The sequence below is a fragment of the Notothenia rossii genome, assembly GCF_949606895.1.
Source record: "Notothenia rossii genome assembly, chromosome: 6".
Classification (NCBI taxonomy): Eukaryota; Metazoa; Chordata; class Actinopteri; order Perciformes; family Nototheniidae; genus Notothenia; species Notothenia rossii.
Genome location: NC_136909.1, coordinates 57,595,895 through 57,609,752, shown reverse-complemented (window position 1 = coordinate 57,609,752; position 13,858 = coordinate 57,595,895). Strand labels below are relative to the sequence as shown.

General features: G+C 41.2%; 1 protein-coding gene across 2 annotated transcripts in view; it reads right to left on the bottom strand.

Annotated features, from left to right (window-relative positions):
* Positions 1-13,858, bottom strand: part of inpp5a (inositol polyphosphate-5-phosphatase A) — a 215,933-nt gene that overhangs the window by 111,905 nt on the left and 90,170 nt on the right. For both annotated transcript variants that reach the window (XM_079690298.1, XM_079690297.1), the window contains exons 3-4: positions 12,881-12,981; positions 12,092-12,179 (exon numbers count right to left, since the gene is read on the bottom strand). In XM_079690298.1, the coding sequence (XP_079546424.1) occupies positions 12,092-12,179; positions 12,881-12,981 (189 nt within the window). The remainder of the gene's footprint in view (positions 1-12,091; positions 12,180-12,880; positions 12,982-13,858) is intronic.

Here is a 13,858-nt window from a genome sequence, read left to right as displayed (position 1 = left end):
TAATCTCTGCTTGTGTGATCAATACTATATCAGTGTAAATTAAAATGACAATTTTAAAGTAATTAAGCCTGTTAATGCTCGATTCAAATGTCATTATTTGCACGGGGAGAAGCAGATGGTGGCTGGACGTGTAGTGTGTGTGTGTGTGTGTGTGTGTGTGGGGAGGGGTGGGGGGAGATTTTCTGAAGAGGGGGGGGTAAATTACAAGCCATGTCCGCAGTGACAGGTAAAACGCTTTAACTGGCACTGCTCGTGGTTGCCGCGCAGCCACCAAAATGAGGGCTTAACCAAAGCAGATTAACTCTCCACCCATGCCAGCCTAGAGACCTCTCCAATTTCAGAGGAGGATAACCCAATTGCTGAAATCTGATTTGTACAACCAAACCCAATTATGGCCATATTAGATGAGAAGTGGCAGGGAGAGAACGCTTGCCGAGGGAGGCAGGAAAAATAGAGGGGGTGGGAGAGGGTGCAGGGGAAAAAGAAACGTTACACAATAAAAATGCACTTAACTATAGAATGAAGCCGAGCAGTAATTGTGTGATTCGATTATTTTTGTCTCCCTCCTCACTCCGCTTTTGAAAGGCTATTTAGAGTCATTGTTAGAGTGAAATAAATGGAGCCCAACGTTAACCGTGTGTGTGTGTGTGTGTGTGTGTGTGTGTGTGTGTGTGTGTGTGTGTGTGTGTGTGTGTGTGTGTGTGTGTGTGTGTGTGTGTGTGTGTGTGTGTGTGTGTGTGTGTGTGTGTGTGTGTGTGTGTGTGTGTGTGTGTGTGTGTGTGTGTGTGTGTGTGTGTGTGTGTGTGTGTGTGTGCTTATGTGAAGTGAGGTGAAGTGTAAGTGAAAAGGAAATGAAATGATCACATTGTTGGTTGTGATTATGACAGGCTCACAACCCATAGCCGGCGACCCTCCACTCCTCTTAGACCAGATTTACCAATTACACCCAATCACACCAGTTAGGGGCCAATGGGGGCCCAAACAACCACACTTCAGACTCCAAATGTTGCTGTACAGAACGGGAACTAACATCATTAAGAATCGGCCCTGCAGTTTCTTCTTTCTGTCTCTTCATTTTTCTCAATGCTCTGGCAGATACACCAATACAAAATGACACTAAAACACACAACGAGAGTAACTTGGGGGTAAAATAGCGAGCCAAAGGACACTTTAGCATGTGGGGGTCGAACCATTGACCCTCTGATAGGTTGAAACGCATGTACCCCCTAAGCTACGACCATCATATACCATCAACGGTGACAAGCAGTTCATTTCAGTCTAATGAAGCAGCTAACAGTATTTTCCTGAGTGGAAAATGCCTGTATCTCGCAATTAGCGGCTAACGAGTCACGTGGTGACAAAACAAGAGGAAGTGAAGTGATTAGCAGGAAGTCATTAGCACGGCAGTATGGATCATCTCCCATGACTTTATGAGATTTAGCCAGGATGTGAAACACGTGAAAAATAAGTTTTGCCAGAAAAGATTGTCTTGGCAAATGTTATTTTAAAGCTTTTTTTGTCCAGATCATTTTGGTTGACCTCATACTTGTTTTGCCCCAAGAAGCACCACCACCTTCTGAATAGGTCTAAAAGCAGCCCAGCTGATTTTGTATTTCTCCATGCATTCTGAAACTCTTGTCAATACCTTTTTTTCCCGGTTTTCACAAATAAATAAACTTTGACTCTGAAAAAGACCTGGTTCAAATTAATTGATTCAACCTGTTCTGCAGATGGCTTTTTATTAGATTCAAAGATTATCCTGGCCACATTTGTTCAACCTGTTTTAAGTCCTTTACACAGGAGAGAAAACCATTGAGATCAGATGCCCATAATTATATTTGTTCTCACTTGCATCTCCTCTCATATTATTCTCCATAAGGTGAACACTATGCATTATGCTGTGAGGTATGCAACCTCTAAAACTGACTCCCTCATAGAGTCTGCAACAATGCAGCATGAAACGTAAGCAGGGATCCTCATTGATGCAGCCCCATGAATTATTAAATACATGCCAATAGTGGAAAGATAGAACGCGTCCTGGCGGAAAAACAAGGATAACCTGTGGGTATTTAATTAGCAGGGGGGGTGCTCCTCTGCATGCCTGATGGTGCAGGGTAAAGGACGCCCAGGGGCCGGAGAGGAGCTTGGCATTGTATTGGTTTGCATCCAAGCTGTCCGATCCATCATGCTGTCTGTTGACGGGTGTTTGCACAGCCAGCCCTTATTAATTATCAGCTCATTTGGAGAGGAGGGGGTGTCAAGGGTGGAGAGTGGGTGGTTGGTGCTAGGTCCTCTTTGATCAATGTAACCAATCGCTCCAAGACAACTCTACTGAGGGTGATTAAGGTCAATTTGGCCTGCAGGCCCCCCCCCTGCATGTCTCTTCACGGAGAGTGGGATGTCGTGGGATGGAGAGGTGTGTTAGCTGTAGGTACCACACTGCTGTATTCTATCGGCATGCATTAGTAATAGCATTAGTGGTTAGCGGGTTTAACAAACTTACTTAAATAAGGGGAAGAAAATAAGTGTAATTGACACTCAGTGAAACATCATCATCGCTTTTGAATGTTGCCCACATTTAAATATTTAGCTATAATATAAATAAATAAACAAACCATGTAAGAGGATTCCCCTCCCTATTAATATATTAAAATAGTAATTGACCACTGCGTTTGATCACCCCTTCTGTATGGTAGCCGGCCTGTGCAAACGCGCTACAATGGCCCAAACTACTTACATTACGAGAACGTGCTGCACTTTAAAAAACGATGCAAATACAGAAAAACCCATATGTGCCAAAACAGTTGGGCAACTCACAAAAAATTGATCCGCACAGACTAGTTGGGGAAGATGTTACTTCATTTGCTTGTGTTTTGGCACATTGGTGTTTTTATATTTGCAGCGTTTTCAAAAAATGTAGCGTGTTTGCACCTGTCGGCCACCATACTCCTGTCCATACTGGATGGAGAAATGCCGCAACGCAACACATATGAACTCTGCAACTCCTTTTTTTGTGGTATGTTATTATTTACAAAGATATTTTTGGCCAAGATCCTTTCTTAGCTTCACTTTTAAACGTATATTTCTCTCAACCTTGTTGCGTGTTGCTGTCTGTCTGTCCAAACTGAATTGTGATAGAAAGCTTTTGAGTTTCTGCCCCAATCTCATGAAATCATCTCCAAACACAATCACTCTAAACCAGTTTAAAGCTATATTGAGTCCAGGTTATCGGAGTGCAAATGTTTAACCTGATCATTTCTAAACTTACTCTAATCTACACGTGTGTGTGTGTTACTTTCTTTGGAACTCTGTCCCTATCATTGAGCAGGTCTTCCTTGTCAAAGAGATCATGTATCTCCTTGAGGATAACTGGGTTAAATAAAGAGTCCTCAGTTCGTACAAAATGCATTCTGAAGTTTAGCCAAAGCTATTACAAAGCTTCAGCGCTCTAAATGAATAACATGAAGATTGTATCATCCAAAGACAGTCTGTGTTTGACCCCTCTCTCTCTAATGTGTCCTTACTGAGCTGCAGGGCAGGGATTGTTAAGCAAAGGATGAATTTCCATCTTTCGAAACAAATTCAGACACTTCAAAACTTAAATCAGCAGAACATATGACCTTTTCTAAGATTTTATTCGGGTTCTAGATTTAGCTTCACCTTGAACAGCATGGAACAAATTGAAATGTGCTGCTTAAACGTAAATGCATTAGTAATAATAATAATAATAATAATTACAATAACAATACAGATTATCTGCACTACGGGTGCTTTTTCTTTTGATAATGACGAACACTTTGCAGATGATACTCTTATTTATTTTAATTGTGACCCCAATTGCTAAAAGTAAATAATTATCTTAATATATTTTTAATATTATCATATTATTATTTATATTGAAACAACAGGGCATCACTGCAGTGTTTAAGTCTAAATATGCGTGTGGATGTTGTGCATACTGCTGGAGTTGTTTTGGAGAGTAAAGAGACTGGGTGGGGTGACTGGGGGTCTTTTTTTCCCCTTGGAGAGCGGGACTGTGAGAGCTGTGAGGGCTCTCAATAGACAGAGGATTATGGAAATCAAAGCTGAGAGATTAGCTAATGGGAGGATAATGGCCACTGACTGCCTGGGTCAGCTGGGCCATGCAAATGAAGCAGCTATAGCTGTGGCGGAGGGAGAATCAATACGTATGGGCAAAGTGCTGGCCTTAGATCAGCACTGCTCCACAGCAAGGCATGCATGTAGCCCAGAGAGAGTGAGAGCCCGCAGCCCGCAGACAGCGTTGGAGCTTTCAGCGAGAGGCCCCCGGCTCAAGTGGGGAAGCGGAGATATCGGCCCCCGCTCCCCTCTCACTGATGTCAACAGGCAGCATGTGATTCTCAGGGAAACAGCACTGAGATGCAGATGCAGATGCAGGTCCAGCCCCGCTCTCCACGCTCCATCAAATATCTATTCATCCTGCCTCAGCCCCCAAACAAAACAAACGTCCTTGTAGACAATCAATAGTGCTGCTAGCAGGACGGCCAAGTATTATGACAGCATTTAGATACACTAAGTAGTTTATTTTCCTACGGACTCCGGACAATCTGACATCCACCATTTAGGACGCGCAGATATTAACCTTCTTAAGGCAAAGTGGGTGTCGTAAAATTCAATTGAGTGGGACACATGACGGCCTTCATCATCAAACTAAATGGAACACCGGCCCACATAATATCAGAATACCAATTTTGAGCATGTCAGAGAAATTTCAATTTTAAGGTGGGAGCGTCTGGACTTGATCCTGGCCTCTTCCCTCTCATTTTCATTCCCGCCTGCTCGGCGCAGCCATTCATCAGGACCAGGTACAGAGGACACCTCCCGCCTGCTCACAAATGCATGGAGCAGGCAATAAAATTAACCTTGTGGCAATTGTTTTCCCACCCGTTTGATGGCCCCGTGTCAGCTCATCCGTTACAGCAGGGGGTGATAAAGACGTCAAGCAGGGATGTGCAAAAAAAACGACCAATCAGCGCTGGAGAGTGAAAACATGGCTGCTTGTTGATATGTGTCGGGGGAAAATAAAGAGCCTGGTATGGGGTTATTATGAAGAGCAACAAGATGGTGGGTCTTTTACACTTCAGCCAGCCACCATCCTTGACCTGGGCCTTTCAACTGGGCGGCAAGACGGGGGATGGCGAGAGGCGGAGGGGAGATACAAATCCTTCAGAGGGTGTTTATTTGCTCTCAACACCTCCTAAGCGATCAATATTTTTAATTTGGGTCCGAGTTATTATTTTTCACATCACCGCGCCGCGGAGCAGAGTAAAGTGGCTCATATTTTAGCACTAAAAAGATCGATATGACAGGCTCACCTTCACACTGCCCCCTCGGTGGCTGGGGGCCCGCACATCATAATGGACGGTGGCGAGGTACACCCGGCCCGCCTCATGCTGGAATCACATCATTATCTGTGGCTGGAGACCCCGCACCCCACCCAACACAAACACACCACTGCAGGACAACAACACCTCCAACACACACACACACACACACACACACACACACACACACACACACACACACACACACACACACACACACACACACACACACACACACACACACACACACACACACACACACACACACACACACAGACACACACACACACACACACACACACACACACACACGCAGTTAAACACTCTATCATAGCCCTGTTTATGACGAGAAGCTTGGTGTGTGTGTTTGCAGACATCCAAGTGTGTATGAAGGCAGCTCAGGGCAAAAGGCTCCGTTCCCCCAGATTTGACTCCTTGTAATAAATGCATCAATTTCTCCACCTCTTTACACCATCTATTAATTATATCTACATTTTCAGTCAAAACATTTTCACACAGGGAAGGCCCACTCTCTCTGCCTCATAACTCACGCCTGATGGCAGATTCATTGATTGTCGCTCAACCCCGTGTCCTGAGTGTGTGTGTGTGTGTGCTTGCGTCAGTGTTTATTCGTCTTTGTCACCATATATATATATGTGTGTGTGTGTGTGTGTGTGTGTGTGTGTGTGTGTGTATGCACTTATGTATGCCCGAGAGTATGAGTGATGGCCGCTGAGAGTTATGGCCCGGCCATATTACCGAGCTGACATCTACTCCATTCAAGTGGCCTCAGTCGGCGGCCGCCCCTCACCATATTGAAATAAGAGCTCTCTTGGATTTAGTTAGCAATATTTTAACCTGCTTATATGACTGCGGCTGCCTTTTTAAACACGGGGCAAAGAGGTGGGGGAGTAAGGGGGGGGCTACTCTGGTCCTGCTAGTTAACCTCTGTGTGTAAAACCAACAGACTGTACACAGAGACCCTTCCTCTATGACCCCACTTTCTCTGGAAAATATATAATCTCTATATGCAACCTGGTTTTGTTTCATCATAAAAAGATGGAACAGGGGGGTGATATAAGATGTGGTAAAAATAAATAAAAAAAGGCGATAAATGCGAGTGACACGCATTTCTGGGCAATACCGTAAACACACTGCCGCTGAGGCCCTGTCAGCACAGAGGGACCCTAAGTGTTCATAAATTCCTGGCTGAGCAGAGCCGAACCGATGATTGCATTACAGCGCGCTGCCTGGAGGAGAATTAAGGACTCACCTCCAGAGCAGAGTGAGAGCGGCAGCCACTGACAGCCTGCACTGACCGGGGATCAGCATGGACAGGACAGGTACACAACAAATCCTGTTTCATGCTAACTGAAGTACTCCCTGCATGAGCGCAAAGTGACGTCATTAGGTATTTTGTGAAATACAAGAAGCCTCTAAAAAATGTGTGCCACTTGTCCTGCATATCTTTGTAACCAGGCACCTGTTGCACGATTTCACTGCCACATAATAATCTTAAAAACAAAAGCAAATAATTTGAATAAAGAAAACAAATGTGAATTTGTTGTCCATGTATAAAATGTGATTTTGCTTTTAAGAAAATCTACAAGTGAGAAAATATCTTACCAGACAATCCAGAATATTTACAGAAGGGCAGTTCTCGACCAAGACAATTCCAAGCTAAGTTTCTCAACAAAGAACCGAGCAAAAGTACCACATTAAATCAGGTGTTGAGGATCTTAGAAAATACTTCAAACTAATCGACTAAAGAAATAAACCAAAACTAACCATAGCTAGACTCAAAGCACAAAGAATTTACAATATTTCATTCACTACAATACATTTGTTGTTCCAAAGATTTGACTAGAATGTTATCTGAAATGAAAGACTCCTCTGTAGCATTGGTGGGATGAATGTTTGGTCCATCTTGTTTTGCCAGTAACCGTCATTCTTCACAGAACGTCTTGTTTGCACGCACCCTAGCGTTTCAGAGAACACTGCTCCAAACATCACATTGAGCATAAGTCTAACCCAATCTGTGGAGGGACACCCTACGATGCTGTGTGATGAAATAAACAAAGCTATAGGTATCTAGCTGATTTAAAGATCAAAATGTCCGACTTCTCTTTAGCTGTGATTCAAGCTAGTATATTACTTTCATTGGAAGTCTATTACCATTTGCAGCTTGTATTCCCTGTAACAAGAGACACTGACCCCATGATAATGAAATCAAGACGGCAGACAGCTTGCTCTGAATTTCCAGTATTTTGAGGTCCATGACACAAATTGTTCGGGACAGAGTGCTTGCATACTATAACGCTGTCTCTTAAGGCGAAAGCAACACACACATGCATGTATACACACACAGGCACAGGGTAAAGAGGAGACAGCGGTGTGCTGTCAGCCACAGAGGCTGATTTATCCTCTGTCGCTGCTCTCATTCCTGTCCTGCAGACCACAGGCATGAGGGATGCCTTTAATTTCCCATTAAAATGCCCTGGAACAAGTGAGGGCTGAGGCTGCAGTGTGTGTCACTGTCTGTGTGTGTGGATAGCTTGATTACACCGGGTGACAGTGCTAGATGTGTGTTTGTGCACAGCGGTTGGCAGTGGCGTTTCTCAGGAAGCGGTAATGTTAGCGCACATCATTCCGCATGACACGGGCCGCAGCTCCAGGGCCAGGCCCATCGATAAATATTAATGGCCGAGAACAAGTGGATTGGGAGTTGAGTTATCAGGGCGGGCCTTCCTAATTGACATTTTACCTGCTGTATACCTTAACAGGGCTGTAAAGCAGCAGGCTCAGCCATGGGGGGGAATGTGTCACTCATCTCTGCCCCATCATGCTGCCTTCCTCTGGGAGAGAGGAGCTCCGCCACTCATTGTTCACATTCAGCACCGAGCTGTTATATATAGCCTTTTAACATCAAGACATTATTACAGTTCCATTTAGATGAAGAAAGATACGATTACAAACAAAGCTACAGCTCCCTGCACTGCGTCACTGACAGCAGGTTGAATTTGGATTTTATCAAATGATTAACTGTTTTAGCTCAGCAAATCACAAGACAAAGTTCATTTCAGATCCGCTTTTCTGGCTAAATATATTTTCACAGCCAGTTAAAAATTATATATTATATAATCCATTTTTAGATTATTTAAAATAAATAATTCCATGTACTGTCGCACACTGATGGACTTTAATATACTGAGATGTTTTCTGTAGTTCACTTGTTCTGCGGTTGTTTCTGTCTTCCTGCCCAGAGACACCAGATGCTCCTAGCCAACTCTGGTGCCATTCATTTGAATTGTACAAGTATAAACTAAATAGTAATAATAAAATAGAAGTAAAAAAATGCACCAGTTAACTCGATGCCAATGTTATGCTGCATCATTTCTCAATGCATCTTTTGGTCCAGAAAAGGACAGAACATAGAGGGAAGTAGGGATGAACCAAAATAAAGAGAGTCAAATAGTAGGACCGGATATCGGTGGGCCAATTACATCTTTGTATTTTCATACTTTATAAATGATGGACTGGAATGTTAATACCTTTCCTTTTGGAACAATGTCTGCATTAAACAGGTTTAAGCTTCAATTGAAAGTTCTGAGGATTTTGTAGTAGTGTACAATTCAGTTTTTTAATTCAGAAAAACATCTCAGAAGATGTATATCTGTGTGAATTATGTTTGACTCAAACTTGATGTTGCCTTAAAAGTAAAAGCATGATCCTATGTATTACAGATTGAGGCATTCAGCATTTGAAAAACACTTTAAAGTGACACATTCAAATTGCTTGTTTTGTCCAATCAACACTACACAACACAATTACATTCAATGTAGTATCATAGAAGAGAAAAGCCAACATATATCCACATCTGTTGGGCAGGAAACTTTAGCTTTTTTGCTAGAAGAAAGTTACTGTTAAAATGTTGCATCGATTGTTTCACACATTATTTTTCCCTATTCAATCACAGTTACATAAAAAAAGAGCCTCTCATAACAGAATTTCACATGTTCATTTATCAATCACATTCTTCTCTTTCCCTGCCAGAGAATGGCAGTTCAAACACACTCTCAGACTGGGAAGGCATGTAAACAATCTCAGAGGCCTTTAGCATACACTCGCCACATTACTACACTCATCCAAAATATTCTACTTCCAAAGAAGATACACGCATTTAACTGCAGACAAAACACAATCATACAAAGCGGACCCACAAAAGTGTCCCCACTTACAAGATCTGAAAATTGACAGGCGGGGCAGAAAACAAACAATTATCCCCGGAGCACGGGGGGAGAGAAATCGAAGATTGAGAAAACAAATATGGGTGATGTGATCAAAGCCAAATGACAGGCCCTGTGTGAGAAAGACTGGAGAGTCTATTCATATTTACTGTTGCCAGGATTTCAATATCAACATCATAGGAAGCACATCAGATGTCTCCCTTTCCACTGACTGATTCACAAAGAGAAGCATGAGCTGCCATCTCTATTTGATGAAAATGAAAATACAACAAAAAAGGTTAATCCATAGACAAACACCATTAAATAAACAGCTCATAATGCCGGGAATATTAGCGGCACTTATATGAAATGGCAGATAATTATATTTTCTAAAGGCCAATGTTTGTAATATTTTTTTGAAAAGAGCAAATGTGACTCATTGGTTGCTGTGATTTATGAGCGTTTGTGAAGATGCAGTGTAGCGTTGTAATAACGCCAAAAACCATGGAGGAGAACCAAACACACACACACACACAAGTCTGATTACAGACAAACCTACCACGCAGGGACCTCTCTTGATATGTTATTCTTCAATCCGTGTTTTCCAAATAATCTCCCGGGATTGCAGACATAATCGATGTATTTACTCTGTCAATTAAGCATCAGATATAAAACTGCACTGCAACTTTGGAACACATTGCTAAAGTCCTCTGCTACTGCTGTGCCACTGAGTATCTGGCGCCACCAAGAGGCCACATTCAAAACATCTATTCAGCTGTAATACAAGCAAATTAAAAGAAAAGATTGAATTTTGTGCATAGATAACCAAATTATATTGAAACATGTTAGTATTATTAATGTTTAAGTTAAAGAAGAAACTTGCATATTTATATAAGAAGAAAGTACAAATATGAATCTTTTAAATGTCAATGTGATATGACCCTTTCTCTGAATTTTTCAAAATCTGACATTTGCAACACTTTTATTTTATTACAAAGCTTTTGTATACATTCCTTTATATCGAACTTTACTGTATTGGAAATGTATGAAACTGTATATAATGCTAAGGATGTTCTGCTCATAAATCCTAACCATCACTAAAGATTCAGTCCCAGAACATCTGAAGTTTTAACAGAGCTCTGACATCAGAATTATTTCCAAGCATCTACTGCCATCTTGTGGCCATCTGCTGTTACTATACATCAAGGCAAAAGTGGCAGGCAATGGAACAGTGCAGTATATTGGAAAAGGGATCTTAAAATAGAAGTCCAGTCTTGAATATGATTAAATCACTGAATGGGATTACCAAAACAGGCTCAAAATAACTTAAGGTTCCGGGACCCCCTGACCTTCATTTTCACAATGTCACTCAAAGATACACGTACAGACCAGGAAGAGACACAAAAAAGCTATAAAGATACCAAAACAACTACTACAGGCTGCAGAGACTTAAAACGAGGGGGGGGGACAACCAATGACTAAAAAGAGGGGCAAAACAACTACAAATGTTGTGACCAGAAAGATACACACACAGAGACATACCACCACAGGGGAGAGGTGTAACAACGAGACACAAAACAACAACAAAAAAGGTTACACAACGAGAACGTCTGTGTGTCTTTCTTCTGTTTAGGAGAGGTTGGGGCTTTTCTCTTTAGACATTTCAACTCCACGGCTTCTATGCACAATACAATACAATACTCCATTTAATGATGTTATTGTTGTTTCTTCATCAACCAATGGAAGTTGGTGGTTCTTTTGTCATGTTTTTCTGTCGGTCTTACTTTATGCTGTAGTTAGACCTTGACGTAAAACCCCTTAATAATACATAATTGAATCAGATTTGATTGTAAGCCATTCAAATTGAGTTTGAGTTGAACTTATACCCACGTGGAATGGACGTAACGTTTTCAAACGTTGTCCTGATTTAAGAGCTGTGATCACAAAATGACTCATGCACCTGTCTGAGATGTTTCTCTGTTAGTGACCTCAGAGAAAAAGGCTATTTTGGAATTAAAGGTTTGATTTAGTTCAAACGTGTAATAGTTTAATAACAAAAACAATAGAGACTGAACAGGCTTGTATCATGTGATTACTGATCTAAAACTTAACCTATATTCAAACATGTTGACACTGTAATGTATATTTTGGGTTACAATGTTTTGTATGTGTGATGTAACTTACCGTTTGTGCATTTTTTTTTGTATAGTGTATTTATTGTTTTTGTACCGCATTTGTACTTCCTGTCCAGGGGACTATTGATGCACATTAGCAGTCGTGTGTTGCTTGGCCACTGTTAAATAAACTAATACAGTTACATTTGTGTCTAATTTTACAAAAATCTTTAAAATGCTGGAGTATATTTTCCTTTATTTTGAATCAAGAAAAAATAAATAATAGCAATCTGGATTTATTTGCCATTTAACACATATACGCTTGAAAGATCCAACCACTTTTAATTCAAGGGGTTTGTGCACCACCAACACATCAAAGAGCACTTACTGTGAAATGCTCCTGGGATTTGTAGTTCTCATCGAGGTAGACGCGGGCTCTGTTGTACTCCTTCATCACATCACTGGACAACAGCTCTCTGATGGACAGAACACACACATGCACACACACATCAGTAAATGTCAATACAATCTACCTCATTCCATTTCAATAAATAAAAAAAACACTTATTTTCTATTTATATATAAGTGCAATGAATGAAGCATCCTATGTTTGTATTTTAGTAGTAGGTTGGTCTATTTAAGTGTTACATTGTATGCTGCATGTTCTACAGAAACTCTATAGATTTGAATTGTCATATTGTTGATTTGTATATAGTAAGTCTTCATTTGTATGCTCTTTATTATTACTTCTTAATTTGTGTTCAACTCATGTGGAAAATAAACCACTTAAAATATATATAACCTTTATCACACTAACAATTCTAGATACAGATCAAAGAATACATCATAATATAAATGGCAGAATACTGAATCAATTGAAGCAGTTAGTTCAAGTTAGTGATGGAAAGACTGGCTCCTCAAATCACTGAGTCGAAATTCATTCTGATCCTACATTTACACTATGAGCATATTGTTTAAGGCCAACAACATGTGTTGCTGTGCCGACGTACAGTTGGGATGCCACCAGTGGGGGAGCAGTCCTCCACTTTACTCCTGCATGTTCCAAATCGGGAGGGGGTTTCCCTCATGGAAACTGCTCAACTATTAACATAATCATCTAAAACTATTCTGAAAATGACAACATGAAAAGGGCATGAGCATTTATGAGGATACTCACTTGACAAAACTATCCACGTGGGACATGGACGCCTCATAGTTCTTCCCCCCCACCTCCTGACAGTGCAATGCAAAGAAGTGAGGCTTGTGTGTCTGTATTGTCTGTAAGAAAGAGGAAAAACACAGGTGAGCAAGGGACAAACACTTCCACTCTATTGGTCAGTACACCACACCAGCTGTTACAGCACATTTGCTCAAACTAAATAAACCCTGAGCTGAATTATTCAGTCGTGCGCAAAACCTAAATGAGCCCGGCGCTTGGGGCTCCACAACTCTTCCTAACTCAACTGTGTGACATGCTACTATATTTACACAAGTCAAAGTGCCTTGCTAATGTAGGCAGAAGGCACTTAGAGAGCTTGTTCCACAAGAGTAACAGCGACACCTCTTCATCCAGCATTAGGAGGGCCTGCAGCTCAGTGTGTACAGGGTGTGAGGGACCATTACACATCACTGCACCTGCTGACACACCACTGTACCAACAACAACAACAACAACAACAACAACTGCAGGATTATGGAAGGAATGCTTATCAGAACGTGAAATAGACTCCAGCATATACAGACTACTGTAGAAATAGGTTGAGATTAAGAAGTACTTTATTCATCTTTATGGGGAAGATTACCTTACAGATGTAGCACTTCATTTCAGACTCCAGTTTACAGATTCCTGCCTATGACCTGCCTAAGACCAGTATAGAGGAATGTTAAGCCCTCCCACTATTTTCCAAGAGGGCGTTGCCAGATTTTCAATTTCAGGTTTTAACCAGGAGATGGTGCTTCATTCACAAATACAGAAAGACAAGTTTCATGGACTTTCAGTTGTGTTTTGAAGAGCATTTGAACACATCAATATTTTAGATACTATACTAAAGTATATCTAATGTTGTAATTCAATTATATATAGTCTTTATATATTAAATAATCATAATAATAATGTAAATGTTTACATTACACTTCTTTATTTGTTATGCTAATAC